Here is a 19737-nt window from a genome sequence, read left to right as displayed (position 1 = left end):
GGCATTAGTAAAAAAGGAGTCAAATGAAAGTATGGATTTTAGTGAAAATATGTGATATGGTCATTACTTAGCTGTGACATACGTACTGTAATAATATAATCTGATAAAGGGGAAATTGAATGTGAGGTGTATGAAAACTGTATGTTTTTACAAAACTACCTATAATAATGAGTTTCTCTAGTGGCTCAGACAGTAATGAATCTGCCTGCAATATGGGAGACTTGGGTTTGATCCCTGGGTTGGGAAGATCCCCTAAAGAATGGAATGACTACCCACTCCAGTTTTCTGGCCTGGAAAATTCCATGGACTATACATTCCATAGGGTCGCAAAGAGTCAGACACAACTCAGTGACTTTCACTTCCCTTCACCTGTAAATATAAGCCTATTAGAGAAGATAAAGTTTATGAGAAATGCATAACTTATTTTACACATCCTCACAATTTACCTGTGTTGTACCGTGAGTCATACACTTGCTCTTTTTAAATGTTGAATAATATCCTATTTACTGCATACCACATATTGTTTATTTATTCATGAAGAAATGGATACTTTGGTTACTTAAACATCTGATTTTTTTTAATAATACAATAAAGAACATGGTTATACAAATTTGGAATGAAAGTTCCTTTCAACTTATTTGCCCATTTATTAATTGGGTTGTTATTTGTCAATGATTTGTAGAAATTCCTTATATATTCTGGATATGAACTCCTTATCAGATATGTCTTTGTTCCCTTCCATTTTCTGGGTTGCCTTTTCCTTCTGCTGATTTCATCCTCTGATACATAGAAGTTTTAAATTATGATGCAGTCCTATTTACCTACATTTTCTTCTTGTGCCTTTGTTTTGGGTGACATTAATAAAAAAAAAATCATTGCCTACTTTAATGGCCTGAATCTTTTCCTCTCTAATTTTTCTAAATATTTCAAGATTTTAGCTCTTGTGTTAAGGTTTTTGATTCATTTGAGTATATTTTGATGTGATGTAAGCTAAGGATCTACCTACATTCTTTTGCACATAGACATCTAATTTTGCCAAGAAAATTTGTTGAAAGCCTCTTTTGCATTTGGATGATGTTTACAAACTTATAAAAAATGATTTAACCATTCGTGTGATGATATATTGCTGGCTCTCTTTTCTACTCCTCTATATGTCTGTCTTTATGCCAGTACCACACTATTCTGATTATTGTGGCTTTACAGTAAGTTTTAAGATCAGGAAGTGTGAGATATCCAAATTTTCCTCACTTTTCTTGCACCAATTTCTTCTCCCTTTGCAGAATCTCTGAGGTATACTGGCTATCTATTTTTCTTTTATCTTGTAGATATTCTTTGATGGAAACATCAGTAATGCACTTTTGACATTGGCATCAATGGAATCCATGGTGGGTCTTTGGTGGGAATCCATGCATCTTTTTTTTATCACTTTTCTATTACACATCCCTAATGGTATTTTTCATATGGGCATTTCTCAAGGTATAGATGAAGGGAGCTAACATGGAAGTTACTATAATGCAGAATATAACAACTGCTTTATCAATAGGTAAAGTAACTGGTGGTCTCAGGTAGACAAATGTGCAGGGCACAAAGGATATGATAACAACTGTGATTTGGGAGACCCAAATGGAGAGTGCCTAGCTCCTTGCCTCCAGACTGGTTCCCTAGGGAGCGCAGAATGACCACATAGGAGGCCATCAAGAGGAGGAAGTTTAACAGACAGAGGAATCCACTGTTGGCAACAACAAAGAACCCTAGAGCGTGAGTATCAGTGCAGGCAATGTCGAGCAAAGGGTTCAGATCACACAAAAAGTGGTCTATGACATTAGGGCCACAGATGGGTAATCTGAGGATGAAGAAGATCTGTATGATTCCATGAAGAAAACCTCAGACGTATGTCACTCCAATTAGCAGCCCACACACCTGCCAGTTCATGAGATTTGTATAGTGCAAGGGTTTGCAAATGGCCACATCATGATCATAGGCCATCTCGTAAGCAGGATGACTTCAGTACCTCCAAAGAAATGTCCCCCAAAGATTTGGATTAGGCATCCATTGAACAGGATGGTTTCTTTTCATGGAGTGAATCTGTGATCAGTTTAGGAATATTCACAGAGGAATAGTAAGTATCAATAAAAGAGAGATAGGCCAGGAAAAAGTACATGGAAGAACTTGGTAATGGACTGACTATGATGGTTACCATGATGAGCACATTTGCTACATTTCCTAGATGACAGAAAACAACAAATACAATTTATTTTCTGCATCTCTGGATTCTGTGTGGGCTCCAGGAGAACAAACTCAGTCATGTTCCTATTCTCCATGTGTCTTACATTATGATTAATTAAATTAAGTGAGAAAATACTTTTTTATTAGCTCACCTGTGAGTTCACTAAGTCTCTACATGTAATAAAAAGACAAATGCCTTGACTCTATTGAGTTCCAAATTCTTTTCAGTTTTTCTTTTGATATAGGAAAAAAGTTTCTGATCTCTTAAATCATCTCAGGGGCAGGAGTTAGACACATGAGGAACACTGTGAACACACAGACAGGAGTTTGTCTGAGCACATTTCATCATGTGAGATGCTCAGAATCTAATATGATTGAATAGATCTCACATATAGTTACAGTCAACCTGAAATGAAAGGTAGAAAATGGGTGTAAAGGCTATGAATGTAGAGCCAAGGGATTTTCCCTTTATTCTTAGGAAATTGGGAACCGTGCAAGGAATTGGGAACCTTATCCTCCTATGAGAGGATAAGGATGAAGACAGATTTGAGAAAGAGTGAATGTGGATGTTATTCTAGGAACGACCTTTATCTGTATGAAGTGTACTGAGTTTAAGCAGGGGGATGGAAAACACAAAGGATCACTGGAATCAGACTATTTTTAATAATTGACATAATGTGTAACAGAGCATCAGTAATGGGAAAGTAATGAAAAGATACAGAAGCTACTGTAATACAATTGATATATTTTTATATATAATAACTTTAAAATAACTAATAAATATACTTTTAATGCTTGCTGTATGCATGGCATGATTGCAACCTATGTAAGTGGTATCATTTCATCCATAAAACAGATGAGAAACAATCTTATTATATAGTACTAATAATATAATAATAATATTAGCTAAAGCTAATTGTAAAGGAAAGATACTTTGTCATTTAGGCTTCATTAAAAACACATAAGGTGGTGAGAGCTTATGGTGAACCGTGTCGGATTCGTGATCTCTGAAGAAGAAGATCGAGCTTCAGGACCGGGGACCAGGCTTGATCCCTAAAGAGCTTTCGTGTAGCAGAGATTTATTAAAGTATGAAAAGAGACAGAGAGAGCTTCTGACACAGACATCAGGAGGGGACGGAGAGTGCCCCCCTCGCTAGTCTTAGAAAAGGGAATCAGGTACTTTTTCAACTGATTATTACAATAAATCAAAAGGATGTCTCAAGGTTGTAAAGATCTTACTAGACCCACTCCCACAATTTACATTTTAATATGACAGGATTAGAACTAACAATAGAAAGATATTACCAGACCCACTCCCATACTATACATTTACTCCCATAGTATACATTTTAAGATAACAAGATTCTTCAGAAATTTCTTCTTAAGGAGAAACAAGCAAGATACATTGTTATATTGACTAAGATGTATAGAAAAAAGCATTTGTCCTTTTCTCCTTGAGAGCACCAGACCCCTTTCTCCTCCTTGGGGACCCCGGACTTCTTAACAACCTGCCTGGGAATTGCTGTCTCTGTAGTTACTACTATCATTTTTATACTTATTTTGCACATTAAGAAGTAGAAGTGTAGAGTGCCTACCTCAAATCAGGCAGCTAAAAAGGGCAGAGCTAAGATTAGTTTAGATTATGCTTTTTTTTTTTTACTTCAAATACTTAATTCATGCCCTGTGTCATTATTATCATGTCCATTGAGTCCATGATCCTATCTAAATATCTCATTTCTTTGACTATATTATAGCACACGTTTCTGATCTGCTAAGTTAGAACACCAGGAAGGATAATTTAGGTACCAACAGGGAGCAGAGTTCTTTCTGAATGACCCAGTTTCTCTTTAATGAATAGCTATATTTTTATACATTCCATAATTTATTTAACTTATCCTCTTTTTTTTCTTTTTTTCCCATTTATTTATATTAGTTGGAAGCTAATTACTTTACAATATTGTAGTGGTTTTTGTCATACATTGACATGAATCAGCCATGGATTTACATGAATAACTATTTTTATTCTTTCTTTCTTTTTTTTTCACCTATTCTCTCTATCATTCATTTGTTTTATTCCTCCTTTTCACTGGTAAGATTATTCAGTGTGAAGAAGCTAAGAATTCCAAATACTTGTTTATGTGTGATTAAAGGGCATGAGAAAAATTAACTTGTTTTCTTAATAAGCTAAATAAACAAATGAAAGCTGTTTATTACATATGAGATGTTTCTGACTAGCATAGTGGGGAAAACTTTAGGGAGAACATTATGAAGCCAAAACCTTATGTCATTATTTCTTAAAATATTCCCCCTGGAATTCAGAGAAGAGCCTTTTTTTCACTGCTCTGTGAACAGGTTGCTGCCAAAAGGGATGGTCAGAATCGACACTTACTGTCCTCTAGCAGGTAGGTGAAAAACATTTTCCATGTTTTACTCTAGTGGTGTAATTACAAAATTATCCATCACAAATTTCTAATATATTTCCATATCTATTTTGAATGCACTTTTTACCACAGAACTCTGCAAAACAAAAAAAAGTTTTTTTTTTAAGATTTACTGTTAATATAAGAAATAAATGAACACAAATGAGAAAAAATGATGTTATGAACTCAATGAATCTTGACATGTTAAAACTCATTATTGTCATTAAATAATAAAGGAATGTATTTCATGTGTTATTGTTTTCATTACAAATTCTAGAGACAGCAGAGTGTAAGAAAGTTCATACATAATGTTGATATAAGGTAGTGTGACAAGATAAAGCCTCACTAGGAGCTAGGAGTCCTAGAAATAAGACATAAGGTTCATGGAGACAGTGACCTCCACATAGCTTTGGGAGAATAGCAACTTCTCCATCTCCATGTGACAACGTTGCACAGAGTATTGTATATCACAGTATAGAATCATTACTCCTTATATTCTCCCAAAATAGCATCATAAGCTTTTAATTGGCACTTTCCACATTTCAAAGGTTTAATTTGAAAAGGTGAATACCTAATTCTCAGAAAACTTTTGAAAGAAACATGGCCATGAAGAGTCTGAAAAGTATAATTAAGGTGAAAGATAATGTGCCATTTACCTGGGATGAGCACTGCTGAGAAATATTGGGTAGAAATATTTCCTTTAAATCAATATTTGTACCTGTCAGTATTCTTCCACATTTGGTCTTATTTACCCTGACCCCTCCACCAGACACCAGTTCTATGTCTAATAAGTTATGAAAAGAGAAGAAATATTAATTTATTGATATATTTATAAATATATATATATATATATACATGGCATGAATAATGAGCACCTTGGGGGCACTTTTTGACTCCAGACCGGCTGTTTTCTAAGGTGTCTGTGTGTCAGATAATCAGGAATCATGGGGACAGAGTGAGGAGCTCAACGAGGGTAGATTATATACTCTTTCACTTGGACTATTGAGTGATAAATAATCTTCGGACAATCTGTTAAACTTTTCACAAAGAATGGCAAGTTCTACATAGAAATAAAGTGAGTGTAGAATTTCCTCTAAAGATGGACATCTAGGGCAACTGAGTCAGAGGGAAGTGGACAAAGAGCCTCCTTAAATTAAGCAATGCTTCTCCCTGTGGCCTCTGCCGTAAGACAGCTCTTTAAGCATGGAAGAATCTGCCTAATGCTAACTAGATAATGTTTCACCCTTATCCATTTTTCAGCCTCGCCTGCCTGCTTTTCTTTTAGCTCTTCTCTCCTAGCTCCCACGTCAAAAGATTCTCTCTTTATTTTTAACAAATATAGTCATTTTAAATTTGTAACATCCATTTGAAGAGTAGAAGTGAAGACCATATCTATTGAAAACCAGCATTGCTTCTTTTTAAAGGTACATCTTCTGGCTTCTCCTTCTTTGCTTTTTTCTGAGACTTGCAAATTTTCAGATACTTGAAAAATACAAACTCTCCTGGGAATAAAACCATGATTGGATCCTTTACCAACCATCTGATGACACACAGCCATCGCCCAAAATTACTCCAGATCTAAGATACTTAAGAGAAAAATACTAACTTTTGAGTAATAACCCACCATCCTTCATTTAATACCGCAACTTCAGGAATTCTGAGTATTCTAAATAGTGTTTTTAGATGTTGGAAAAAAGGTAACCTGGGATATATGAGATAATGGCATATGAAATAATGTTTATTTCTGATTGTTAGTATTTGTCTAATACAAAATTTCACATTCAAGATGATAACAGCAGATTATTTAAAGGGTATATTTCCTGTTCCATTGCTCAAGCTGCAATAATTGGAATAAGAGTTCAAGGAAGAGGTAGAACATATTAAATATATGTATACACATATATGATTGTATATCTCTATGTATAGCAATGATGTGATACATGAGTGTTTATGTATGATGTTTTTAACAGAGTTAAAGGTGTAGTGTGACTTTATATCATGAACCTCCATAGGCAGTCATGTATATCCTAAATCCCAAGTGATATACCATGACAAATATGTGCCATAAAATTTTTGAAAATGACAAACAAATGAAAAAAATTACAAAGACTTATCTCTTAATTATACATTCAACAAATTGGAAAATTTAATCAATAATGATATCAAACTTAGAAAGCTTTCTAAAAAGAAAATCTTATAGGAAATTATTACTTTCAGAAGCTTATTTGAAACTCACAGTAAACCTTTCCAGTGACCATTAAAAATTATCACACAAAGTGTTAACATGAGTCATAAAGAAATCACAGGTACAATGGCCTCCAAAAGCAATATTTCATAATATCATGTAACATCCTATGAATTATTTCCTTATTTTTTGCAGATTAATCATTTTGCACTCATCTCTTCTCTTTCATGAAATTATGCAGCTGAAAAATAATGTGACTGAGTTAATTCTGCTTGGGTTGACACAAGATCCTACTAAGAAGAAAATAGTGTTTGTCATTTTCTTGATTTTCTACTTGGGGATATTGCTGGGTAACTTGCTGATTATTGTTACCATCAAGACCAGCAGAGCACTTGGGAGTCCAATGTATTTCTTCCTTTTCCGCTTATCCATATATGATGCCTGCTTCTCTACTTCCATAGCTCCTAGGATGATTGCTGATGCCCTTCTGAAGAATGCCACTCTCTCTTTCAGTGAGTGCATGATCCAAGTCTTTACATTCCATTTCTTTGGCTGCCTGGAGATCTTCATCCTTGTCCTCATTGCTGTTGACCACTATGTGGCCATCTGTAAGCCTCTACACTACACGACCATCATGAGTCATCGAGTCTGTGGTGTGCTAATGTCCCTGGCCTGGTTGGGGTCCTGCGTGCATTCATCAGCTCAGATTTTTCTAGTCTTGAGTCTGCCTTTCTGTGGTCCCAATGTAATTGATCACTACTTCTGTGACTTGCAGCCTTTGTTGAAACTTGCCTGTGCAGACACCTATGTAACCAACTTCCTCTTAGTGTCCAACAGCGGGGCCATCTGCACAGTGAGTTTTATCATGCTGGTGTTTTCCTATGTCATCATCTTGCACTCTCTGAGAAAACACAGCGTTGAAGGGAGGGAAAAAGCCCTCTCCACCTGCATCTCCCACATCATCGTGGTCATCTTGTTCTTTGGTCCTTGCATATTTATATACACTCGCCCGGCTACCACCTTCTCCATGGATAAGATGATAGCTGTGTTTTATACAATTGGGACACCTTTGTTCAACCCTCTGATTTATACTCTGAGGAATGCAGAAGTGAAAAATGCCATGTGGAAGTTATGGAGTAAGAAGTTGATGCCAGATGACAAAAGATGGATAGAAATTTCAAGATTTGCTCAGTGTTTGAACTGACCTAGAAGAAGTTCATAGAGACCATTCTCGTCTCATTGTGAAGTCAGTATAATTCTATCTTCGGGTGTGACAGCCCCTGCCCTTAAGGCTGAAAAGCAGTGTGCACACACATACTCGTTAGCGTTGGGTCAGTCTTACGTAGAGGACGAGAGGACAGCAGGTATAAGCAGGTTCTAAGGCCCAGGAGCTTAGATGCTGCGTCTCTATGTATCTCGCTTGCTGGTATCAATGTCTATGTGGTTTTCATCTAATGTATTCCCCACCCTTCTTCACCTTGCTGTCTACTGTTTGCTCCTCTAAACCTTGCCCTATATTCTTATATACACAACTTAATATGTTTTTTGTTTTTTCAACTTTTATTAAAAGCTTCTCTTTCATCATATCTATTCAATGCCTTCAATTAGCCTCTTTCCCCCTGATTAACACTAGATTCAAATAACTGCAGAGGCTTCATGTAGTAAGAGACAGCATATAATCTAGCAATTTTTTTCTTTCAATTATTTATTGTTCACTCCAAATTTTTACCATATGTTTTAAGCCAAACCCTTCCTTCTCAGATGGAAAGTTAACATTCTGAGGTCAGTTTTTTTCAGTCTTAAGAAGGTTTACATTGTTAAGTTTCTTCTCAGTTTAACATTTTAAATAAAATCTACACTGTGTTCCTCACATGACTGAAGTGACTTAATTCACATGCACATTGTACTTCTAATATGATTTCTTCTAATTTGGGGACAATATTAAGTTTTCTCTTCAATCATACCAATCATGATATTGAAAAAATAATGGGGGACTAGTATAAATATAGCATATATATTATAAAATAAATAGATTTATGTGGGGTTGGAGATAGAGTGTAGACAGTTGATGTTAGTGAATTTCAAAATATTAATATATTGAATATGCTGAATGAGATAAGTCAGAAGTTATTTATGCTTGAGAAAGAATTGTTTATGTACACATATATGAATTTTGAATTTCCTTTCTTGAAAACAAAAAACTAGAATCAGGAAACAGTATAGCGGTTTCTGGAAATTCCAAAGGAGAATTAGTGGGATGAATAGGTGGCACACACACCAGTTTTAGCGAAGGAAAATAATCCTGTTTCAGACACTTCAAGGACGACATGCAAATGGACAGCAGGCATGTTAAACTGCTCAATGTTACTAAGTGTTAAAGAGATGCAAGTTGAAGCTGCAATAAGATATCACCTCACAGCTTTCAGAAGGGCCATCATTAAAAACGTCTACAAATGATAAATGCTGGAGAGGGTATGGGCAAATGGGAATTCTGCTACATTCCTGCTGTGAATGTAAAATGATACAATAGCTAAGGAGAGCAATATAGAGGTATTTTAGAAAACTCAATATTGTGTGACCCAGCATACGGATCCTGCATATACATTAGGAGAAAACCATGGTTCAAAAGGTTACATGCTGCCTGAGGTTCATCACAGTGCTGTTTACAACAGCCAAGACTTGGAAGCAACTTAAATGTCGTAACAGAGAATGGAGGAACAGGACACAGTATATATATATACAGTGGGATATTTCTCAGCAGTTAAAAAGAATGAAATATGCCAGTTACAGCAACAAGATTGGACCTGAGATTATCACACTAAGTAAAGCAAGTCAGACAGAGAAAAACAAATATCATATGATATGGCTTATATGCCAGAATCTTAAAAGATACAAATAGACTTATTTATAAAACAGGAACACTCAGAGACTTAGAGAACACAATGATGATAACCCGGGGAAAAAGGGGGGAGGGGAGGGATAGACTGTGAGTTTGGGATTGACACGTGCATGCTGCTATATTTAAAATAGATAATCAAGACCTACTGTATGGCACAGGCGTCTCTGGTTAATATTCTGTAATAATCTAAGTGGGAAAATAATTTAAAAAGCAAAGGTTGCTTGTATGGGTATAGCTGAATCACTTTGCTGCTGTTAATGCAATTAACACATTATTGCTAATCAACTGTATCGTAACATAAACTAAAAATATAAAAACAACCAAATGAACAAAAGCAAGGTTGTGAAGTATTGATATAAGAATAAACATAAAAATCATTGAAACATAGTAGAAAGTCCATAAATAGACTTAAATAGATAAAAAGTTTTACAAAGATATCAAAGTAATTAAAGCAGAAATATATTTTTCAACAAATTTTACCACATCAATTGGATATCATTATATGAAAAAAAGGAACCTCAACCACTATCTCATACTATAGACGAAAATTAGCTCAAAATGAGTCATAGATCAAGAAGTCAAAGCTAAACCTATAAAAATTCTGTAAAAACTACAATCAAGAACTATAAAGAAACTAAAAAGTTGAACATTATTAATATTTGAAATCTTCTGATCATTAGAGATCATACACTTTAAAAATAAAAAGGCAATTCACAGAGTAGGAAAAAGTTGTATCTACATTCACATGTACAAAATTTTACACTATATTTAAATTTATGTGCAAATTGTATATGTAAATTCATTCTATATATGATGCATATTTATGAAAGAAGAACTATATCTAGAATATGTATGTATATATATATATATATATATATATATATATATATATATAAATCGCCAACAATTTAGTGATGAGAAACCCAGAACTCCTTTTTTAAATTGCACAGAGATCTTAAAAAAAAATAATAACTTCTGAAAAAGGCATAGAAATAGCCTATAATATAACATTAAAAATTATCAGCTTCAGTAGTTATCAAGAAATCAAAGTAATACTTCAATAGTTTCTCACTACATACTTCCTACAAGGACCAAAATGATACCAAGTGACAGAGATGTCCAATAATTAACTTTGAAATCAGAACTAATTTCCTGTGTTTTACGTATCTATCCAGATGTGTAATGTCACTCAGTATTCCATGATGTCTGTCACAACTGTCCCAGGCATAACTTATTGAAAAACTTTTCAGAGTTTCTCTCTATAGTCATAGCCTTCTGATGGTTGTGAAAAACAAGCTTTGTATTCAAATACTTTTAAATGGCTGCCATTAGTTTTATGGCCTCGCTGCTTCAGCTCTCAAGAAATCAGTACTGGGTTTCCAGGAACCATGATACTGAAAATAAGAAAGAAGTTCTCTCTCTGACATGAGTGCACAAATTAACCACAGCGCAGGTCCCAAGGCTGGAACACTACTCTCCTTGTCATTCACATGGCATGTGTCCTGCTTAGAAAACCAGGCTCCTATAAATGGGATTCACCTATTTTAGCTGCAAGTGCAGGGAATACAACTCCCCACTCAAGAATGAGTGTTTCTCAAGCATGTCTCTTCAGAATACCTGCTTCTAAGAAAAAGCCTTTCCATCAAAGCAGATAATTAGTTCCTGGGAGAGAAAAGAGCAGCTATAAGACAAAGTCCTTGAACCTGTATTGGAACCTTGTTAAACATCCACACATGCAACTGAAAATGACTTTACTTGTAATTTACATTTCCAGAGAAAGACTTATCAAGAGTTGAAATATCCATTTGAAGGTGTTTCCACCACATTTTCTGCCTGCTGACTTTTGGAGTAGACCATCCATGGATGAACATTTCTCCATGGTTTTCTATATCAATGTATTCTAAGTTCAAGTTCCAGGTTTCCTGTGAAATTTCACTGGCTGTTTAGGCTAGAAGGAAATATGCAAACATACAGAACGATTTATCTCCTATTGATTTGATATTGAGTTCTCTGAATAGCTTCTTTCAGAATGTGTCACCTCTTTCTTATTGGAAGTTCCTTATCTTAAGAGGAGGTCAGTTTGAAGTTGGGATTACTTCTGAATACCCTCAAATATCATTAATATCATCTAAGACCAGAAGGTACGTTCTTCAATCTTGGTGATGCTCAGTAAAGATTGTTACTTTATATATATTGTTGTTGCTCAGCTTCTCACTTGTGTCCGACTCTTTGTGACCCCATGGACTGCAGCATGCCAGGCTTCCCTGTCCTTCACCATCTCCTGGAGCTTGCTCAGACTCATGTCCATTGATATGAGTTTATGTATATAGTAATTATGTTTTAACACTTTTCAAAAACAATAGCAATTTTAAAGAAGTAAATTTTAAAATTTATTTTTAATAGTAAAAGAAACAATTCACCTCATACTTCTGCAAAATGTTGAAAATGACAATCCCAGTGACTGAGCATCTTAGTTTGGGAATTAGAAACCCAGATTAGAATCTTGCCTTTTCCCACCTGCAGCTTCTTGATCTGGGGTGCATTTCTTGCAACCTTATATTCTTATTTCTTCTAATATTAAGTGAGAAGATTAATACCCCTCACAGGCTTTTATGTGAATATAAATGTACCCAGCACATTGATGAAGACACACAGAGGATTTTTACTTATTTTCATGACTACTTTTCACAGAGGATTAGAAAGAATTGACTTTTATGGCAACAATACAGAAAAAAAATTTAACCCTACATTAAACTGAGGAACAGTCATCTCCAATTTTAAAGAAGCCAAAGAGACCCATATTATGCATAGCAGTTGTTCCAAAGGAGTTCTACATATCCATGTTTGAACTAAACAAGTCATGGCTTGTATCAATTAACAATCATGCTGATGTATTTTTGTGTGTGTGGTGTCTTTAAATTTTGTTTGCAATGTCATGATTAATCCTAATTATTATAAAAGGTATATGATGGCAAAATAAATGTAGGTTAGCCAACTGGGTTTTACAAATTTCTTAATCTTGATGGGATTCAGTTTTTTCATCTGTCAAATTAAGTTAATGACATAATTATTGCTATTGTGTGCTATGATTATTTTCGCTATATGGATGGAACGATACCATTCACATAGATTTATCCCCGATCAATTCTCTAGATGGATGACTTCTTGCATGCAGCTCTGTGTTTGAAAGGTGAATGGTCCATTCATAATGTACATATATATTTGTGCAACATTTGCAAACACATTTTTTTTTAGCAGTTTACTAATATCACACATTTAGCCTCTGATTATTTGAGACTTCATATACTAACAGTCCAGAAGTGTACTTGTTGGAAAGGAACTGTCCTTTTTTTTCTGACCCCTCCGCAACTCCCCCATCATTCTCTCCAAAAATAATGAACTGCAGTTAATGGCTGGGTGTGCATTTTTGTAGATGGTTTGTATGCATGAATGTGTTTTGTGAAACGGCAGTGGGTCATAAGGTACGGCTGATTTGTTAAGTGTTACTGAACAGTGTGTGTGTGTATTTCTGCCCCGTCCTTTTCCTGTTGTCTGGTCTGTCTGTCTGTGTCCATCACTTTGATAGCTGCCTCCTATTCTGTGAGTCATTAAATCCAGTCCTCATGATGGGACATTTGCTGATCTTATAAATAGCTCTATAGCCAGCATCTGTGCACACAGCTGTTTGTCCCTTTATCTGCTTCCTCAGGATAAACTCCTAGAAATGGGGTTGTTAGAGCAAAGGTAGGCCGTTATGTGGAGGGCCCAGGAAGCTTTGCCAGCCTGAAAGTCTCATTGGCAAGGTTGAGAATCCATTTCCTCCCAGCTGTCCCCAGGGGTCACTGCCCAGATGGGCCCACCCACCAGTATTGACAGCCACACATCTTAGGCTGAGGCTCTAAGCTTAAATTTGCATTGATCTCTGTTTACTTGGCATGTCCACTTTTTTTCTATCGCTGCACAGTATGAAGAGCGCTAGTGGTAAAGAACCTACCTGCCAAAGCAGGAGACATGAGACGTGGGTTTGATCACTGGGTCAGGGCGATTGCCTGGAGAAGGAAATGGCAAGCCACTCCATTATTCCTGCCTGGAAAGTCCCATGAAGAGAGGAGCCTGTTGGGTTACAGTCTATGGGGTCGCAAAGAGTCAGACATGACTGAGGCGACTTAGCGTGCACTCAACCATGCCATGCATATAGTAATCTATTGGTAAAGGTATATCTATAGAATATTGGGTTAGGGAAATTTATGGGAAAGATGTTAATTTTGTTACTGTCACTCCTGTATCTTTTCATTACTTTCCCATACTAATGTTCTGCTACAAATTGTGTCAACTCATATATAGTCTGATTCTTTTTTTTTTTTTAATTTTTTTTCTTTTAATTTTTAATTTATTTATTTATCTACTTTTTTATTAGTTGTAGGCTAATTACTTCACAACATTGCAGTGGGTTTTGTCATACATTGACATGAATCAGCCATAGAGTTACACGTATTCCCCATCCTGTTCCCCCCTCCCACCTCCCTCTCTACCGGGTCCCTCTGGGTCCTCCCAGTGCACCAGGCCCGAGCACTTGTCTCATGCATCCCACCTGGGCTGGTGATCTGTTTCACCATAGATAATGTACATGCTGTTCTTTTGAAACATCCCACCCTCACCTTCTCCCACAGAGTTCAAAAGTCTGTTCTGTACTTCTGTGTGTCTTTTTCTGTTTTGCATATAGAGTTATCGTTACCATCTTTCTAAATTCCATATATATGTGCTAGTATGCTGTAACGGTCTTTATCTTTCTGGCTTACTTCACTCTGTATAATGGGCTCCAGTTTCATCCATCTCATTAGAACTGATTCAAATGAATTCTTTTTAACACCTGAGTAATATTCCATGGTGTACATGTACCACAGCTTCCTTATCCATTCGTCTGCTGAAGGGCATCTAGGTTGCTTCCATGTCCTGGCTATTATAAACAGTGCTGCAATTAACATTGGGGTGCACGTGTCTCTTTCAGATCTGGTTTCCTCAGTGTGTATACCCAGAAGTGGTATTGCTGGGTCATATGGCAGTTCTATTTCCAGTTTTTTAAGAAATCTCCACACTGTTTTCCATAGTGGCTGTACTAGTTTGCATTCCCACCCACAGTGTAAGAGGGTTCCCTTTTCTCCACATCCTCTCCAGCATTTATTGTTTGTAGACTTTTGGAGAGCAGCCATCCTGACTGGCGTGTAATGGTACCTCATTGTGGTTTTGATTTGCATCTCTCTGATAATGAGTGATGTTGAGCATCTTTTCATGTGTTTGTTAGCCATCTGTATGTCTTCTTTGGAGAAATGTCTGTTTAGTTTATTGGCCCATTTTTTGATTGGGTCATTTATTTTTCTGGAATTGAGCTTCAGGAGTTGCTTGTATATTTTTGAGATTAATCCTTTGTCTGTTTCTTCATTTGCTATTATTTTCTCCCAATCTGAGGGCTGTCTTTTCACCTTACTTTTAGTTTCCTTTGTAGTGCAGAAGCTTTTAAGTTTCATTAGGTCCCATTTGTTTAGTTTTGCTTTTATTTCCAATATTCTGGGAGGTGGGTCATAGAGGATCTTGCTGAGATTTATGTCGGAGAGTGTTTTGCCTATGTTCTCTAGGAGTTTGATAGTTTCTGGTCTTACATTTAGATCTTTAATCCATTTTGAGTTTATTTTTGTGTATATTGTTAGAAAGTGTTCGAGTTTCATTCTTTTATTCTTGTATTCCTTTCAGTCTTGAATCCTCCTATCATAAATATCACACAAATATCTTCACTGGAATTTTATGCAACATTCCCTGTTTCTCAAATCTCTGTTCATCCTTATACTCACATTCTCAACTCCCTTACATGGTTTCCCATTTCCTAAGAGTAGCGAGAAAATCCATCAGCCATTCATAACTTTTACATCCATTTTCAACCTCTTGGGCTTAGATACAACTATATGCTTACTCATTCATGTCCAACTCTTTATGACCCCATGGACTGTAGACCATTGGACTGCTCTGTCCATGGGATTTTCCAAGCAAGGATGGAGTCGGTTGTCATTCACTTTTCCAGGGCATCTTCCTAACCCAGGGATCAAAGCTGCCTCTCCTATTTTTCTTGCATCGTCTGGCAAATTCTTTCTCACTGAACCACCTGGTCAGCTTTGCTACTGCTCTGTGTAAGACCTGATGACTCACATTAGGCTCTGGGTCAGCTCAAATGATCAAATGTGCGCAGATGGTCTACTGCTGTGTGGGCATAGGGCTCCTCATGTCTCCAACTCTAAACTCCTAGGAGAGGATTTGAGTTAACTTCAAGAGATCAGTAATATTTTCTTCCTTTATCAAGAGAAAAAAAATACTCTTCAGAATTCAGAACTCAATAGAATTTGGCAGTTATTACATGGAAAGAATAATGAATTCAAGGTTGAGCTAATACGATGTATTTTTTTCAGGTTATGTAATTAACCATAATATAATATACATGGAGAATAGGAACAATGTGACAGAGTTTGTCCTACTGGGACTGACACAGAACCCAAAGCTGCAGAAAGTCACATTTGCCGTCTTTCTGCTCATCTACATCGTCTCTATGGTGGGGAACGTGCTCACCTTGGTCACCATCACAGGCAGCCCATTATCGCGGTCCCCAATGTACTTCTTCCTGGCTCATCTCTCTTTTATTGATGCTTGTTACTCCTCTGTCAATAACCCAAAGTTGATTGTAGATTCCCTCCATGAAACAAAAACTAGCCCTTTCAATGAATGCATGACTCAGATCTTTGCGGAACATTTATTTGGAGGCGCTGATGTCATCCTGCTCACCATGATGGCCTATGACCGCTACGTGGCCATCTGCAAGCCGTTGCACTACACAACCATCATGAACTGGCAGTTGTGTTGGCTGCTGATTGGAGTGGTGTGGGTGGGAAGCTTTCTTCATGCAACCATTCAGATCCTCTTCATCTTCAGGTTACCCTTCTGCGGCCCTAACGTCATAGATCACTTTATGTGTGACCTGACCCCTTTGCTCAAACTTGCCTGCACGGATACCCACACTCTAGGGCTCTTTGTTGCTGCCAACAGTGGTTTCCTCTGTCTGTTAAACTTCCTCCTCTTGTTGGGCTCCTATGTGGTCATTGCATACACCCTAAGGACACACAGTTTGGAGGCGAAGCACAAGGCCCTCTCCACGTGTGTCTCCCACATCACAGCCGTCATCATAACCCTTGTGCCCTGCATTTTTGTGTACCTGAGACCAGCAACTACCTTTCCGATTGATAAAGCAGTTACTGTGTTTTACACCATGATAACTCCCATGTTAAATCCTTTAATCTATACCTTAAGAAATGCCCAGATGAAAAATGCCATTAGGAATTTGTGCAATAGAAAAGTGATTTCAGATGATGGATAGATAAAATGTACAGGAAGCCCAACATTGATTCTACTAATGCAAAGGTCAAATGGACATTGCTGATGCTTTCAGCAGAGAATATCTATGAGATAAAAGGAAAATAAATAACCAGTATACATCATAGATCCTGCAGGGGGGACAAAAAATGGGTACAAGGAAAGTCAGGAGAAACTTAGCAGGAGACTACTTTTGCATGTTTGGGCCATTTTACCAGGTTGGGACTTAGATTTTATACTTTCATCATGTGTGTGGATCAATAAACTCATTCTAATAAAACAAAATTAATTAAAAAAAATAGAAAAAAACTTCATATTTAGCAGTGATCTCTGTAATAATCCAATGAAGTCGACATTGCTACTACCCTCACTTTACAGGTGGGAAAGCAAGCAGAAAGAGGAAAATTCCCAAACAGAAATACTGAAGATTATTTAGCTGTATTTAGCTGACCTCTCAGACTATGTTCTCAGCTGCTGAGCAGTGTTGCCAGGCAATGATAACAGGAAGGACACATGACTACTTTATTGCTTCCATTTTTGAGACAGGCACTGTGCTGAAACACATGCACACACATATATATATATATAACTTTATATATGTTATATAACTGGTTTAAGGGCTCAAACTAACAGGCCATTTGCCCTCTAAGGGGTACGTACGCTATGTTGCACCACATTTCCAAAGTTTCTTGCTGCTTTCAGAATCATTTTGCTTTGCTTAGGTTATGACCTTACCCTGATAATCCATCAAAAAGAGTGAGGATTCAAGTAAAAGCATAGTTTAACGTCAGACAAAAATTTTGCTTTATTAAATAAATTAAATGTCATACTCTCTGTAATACTTACCTACTTGCTATCAATAGTATCTGCAAGTAGCACAACACCTGGTTTATGATAAACACTGAATCAGTTCAGTTCAGTTCAGTCACTCAGTCGTGTCCGACTCTTTGTGACCCCATGGACTGCAGTCCGCCAGGCCTCCCTGTCCATCACTAACTCCCGGAGTTACTCAAACTCATGTCCATTGAGTTGGTGATGCCATGTAACCATCCCATCCTCTATCGTCCCCGTCTCCTCTCACCTTCAATCTCTCCCAGCAGATACTGAATAAATCAGTATAAATACAAAGGTAGATGAAAAACTCACATAAAATATACAGCAAAATGTAGCATTGCACCCCAGGATTTATATTCAATATTACAGCTGGGGCAAGTAGGAAAGGCTCTAATAATTTGTATCATAAATCCAGGAAATGTATTTGGGAATGGATAAAAGTAGAAAGTCACTAACTTTGGTCAGCCTGATTCACTGATATGGACTCACTAAGCAGTGGTAATAGTTGAGTCTCTGAGTTGTGTCCGACTATTTGCGACCCCATGAACTGTAGACCAGTAGGCCCCTCTGTCAGTGGGATTTCCCAGGCAAGAATACTGGAGTGAGTTGCCATTTCCTTCTTCAGGGGACCTTCCCCTCTCAGGGATGGAACCCAGGTCTTCTGCACTGCAGACCATCTCTTTAATTGCAGGCAGATTCTTTGCTGACTCAGCCACCAGGGAAGACTGCACTAAGCAGAAATCCTGCATTTAGTGTAGCAACTGGAGGAGGTAAGACAGGCTTTCACAGGCTTTCTTTTGGTGTCTAAGATATGAATCAAATGGTAACCCACAGTGAGCAGCTTAGAAATACTCAAACTGCTTTGGTTTAATACATAGGATTAGTTAATTCCTGGTTAATCAACAGGAATAGACTGTAACATAAGCAAGTTCATTATTGAAGATCCACTCAACCTCCCTGGGAAGGTACAGAGCACAAAGCTTTCATCACAACTGTGAAAGATAAATTTGAAGGGGGGAGTTTGGCATCCTTGAGAAGTTCTGTAATGGCTCTTTCTATATGCCAGCCCTCCGGTTTCTGGTTTACAAATTTGAATGTGTTACGAGTGATTTGATCCTGGGAAACAGGAGCCAAGTAGTGGCACTCAACCACAAAGGCAAGGCGGGCTGAGTTACGTGCTGGGCAGTAGAGGGTAGTGCTATTGTTAGTAATTCAGTGTTACTGCCCATTCGGTTGCCGTTGTGATGATGCCTGCACCAGACGGTGACCTGATGTACTGTGTTCATCGCTTCTCCCCAGACAAACTTGTATACTTAAACATTACTTGTACTTAAACAACTTATGTCCTTAAAACAGAGTGAAGAATGGGATCATGAAAACATTAACCAAGAAAGGGGGAAAACTTGAAGAGTAGATAAAGATAAGGAACTGTAAGGGTTTGGGGCATACCCTGTTTTCCTCCTTTGATCTGGCCAATCGGTGGGGACCAGGTCGCTTTCCACTTCTCTCCTGTACAAACACTTCGAACTCCTTTGTGAACAAAGAACTTTGTAAAGTATAAAAGGGTGGGCTCCCAGACTCATGGTGAGGTCGCCTCCATGCATGGATGCATGGATGGCGGTCTCTCTGGGAGTCAGGCGTGCTGATTACTGGACTTAACAGCTGCTAAGAGCCAGATGAAGGTGCTTTACCCCTGACTGTTGCAATTCATTTACTATGTGCTATTTCAAATTCGCTTCCTTCCTTTCAATTTGATCCTTGAA

General features: G+C 37.2%; 2 protein-coding genes across 2 annotated transcripts; both read left to right on the top strand.

The window, feature by feature from the left end:
• Window positions 1-7066: 7066 nt before the first annotated feature.
• LOC136175613 (olfactory receptor 4C16-like) lies at window positions 7067-8035 on the top strand. Its single transcript, XM_065945864.1, has one exon. The coding sequence runs from the start codon at window positions 7067-7069 to the stop codon at window positions 8033-8035; it is 969 nt and encodes a 322-aa protein (XP_065801936.1).
• An 8179-nt stretch (window positions 8036-16214) lies between these two features.
• On the top strand, window positions 16215-17144 carry LOC136175612 (olfactory receptor 4C13-like). Its single transcript, XM_065945863.1, has one exon. The coding sequence runs from the start codon at window positions 16215-16217 to the stop codon at window positions 17142-17144; it is 930 nt and encodes a 309-aa protein (XP_065801935.1).
• The last annotated feature ends 2593 nt before the right edge of the window (window positions 17145-19737 follow it).

The sequence above is a fragment of the Muntiacus reevesi genome, chromosome 9 (assembly GCF_963930625.1).
Source record: "Muntiacus reevesi chromosome 9, mMunRee1.1, whole genome shotgun sequence".
Taxonomy (NCBI): Eukaryota; Metazoa; Chordata; class Mammalia; order Artiodactyla; family Cervidae; genus Muntiacus; species Muntiacus reevesi.
This window is presented reverse-complemented; position numbering and strand designations above follow the sequence as displayed.

Coding starts and splice junctions, on each gene's coding strand:
- LOC136175613 (XM_065945864.1), top strand. CDS start 7,067: ATGCAGCTGAAAAATAATGTGACTGAGTTAATTCTGCTTGGGTTGACA.
- LOC136175612 (XM_065945863.1), top strand. CDS start 16,215: ATGGAGAATAGGAACAATGTGACAGAGTTTGTCCTACTGGGACTGACA.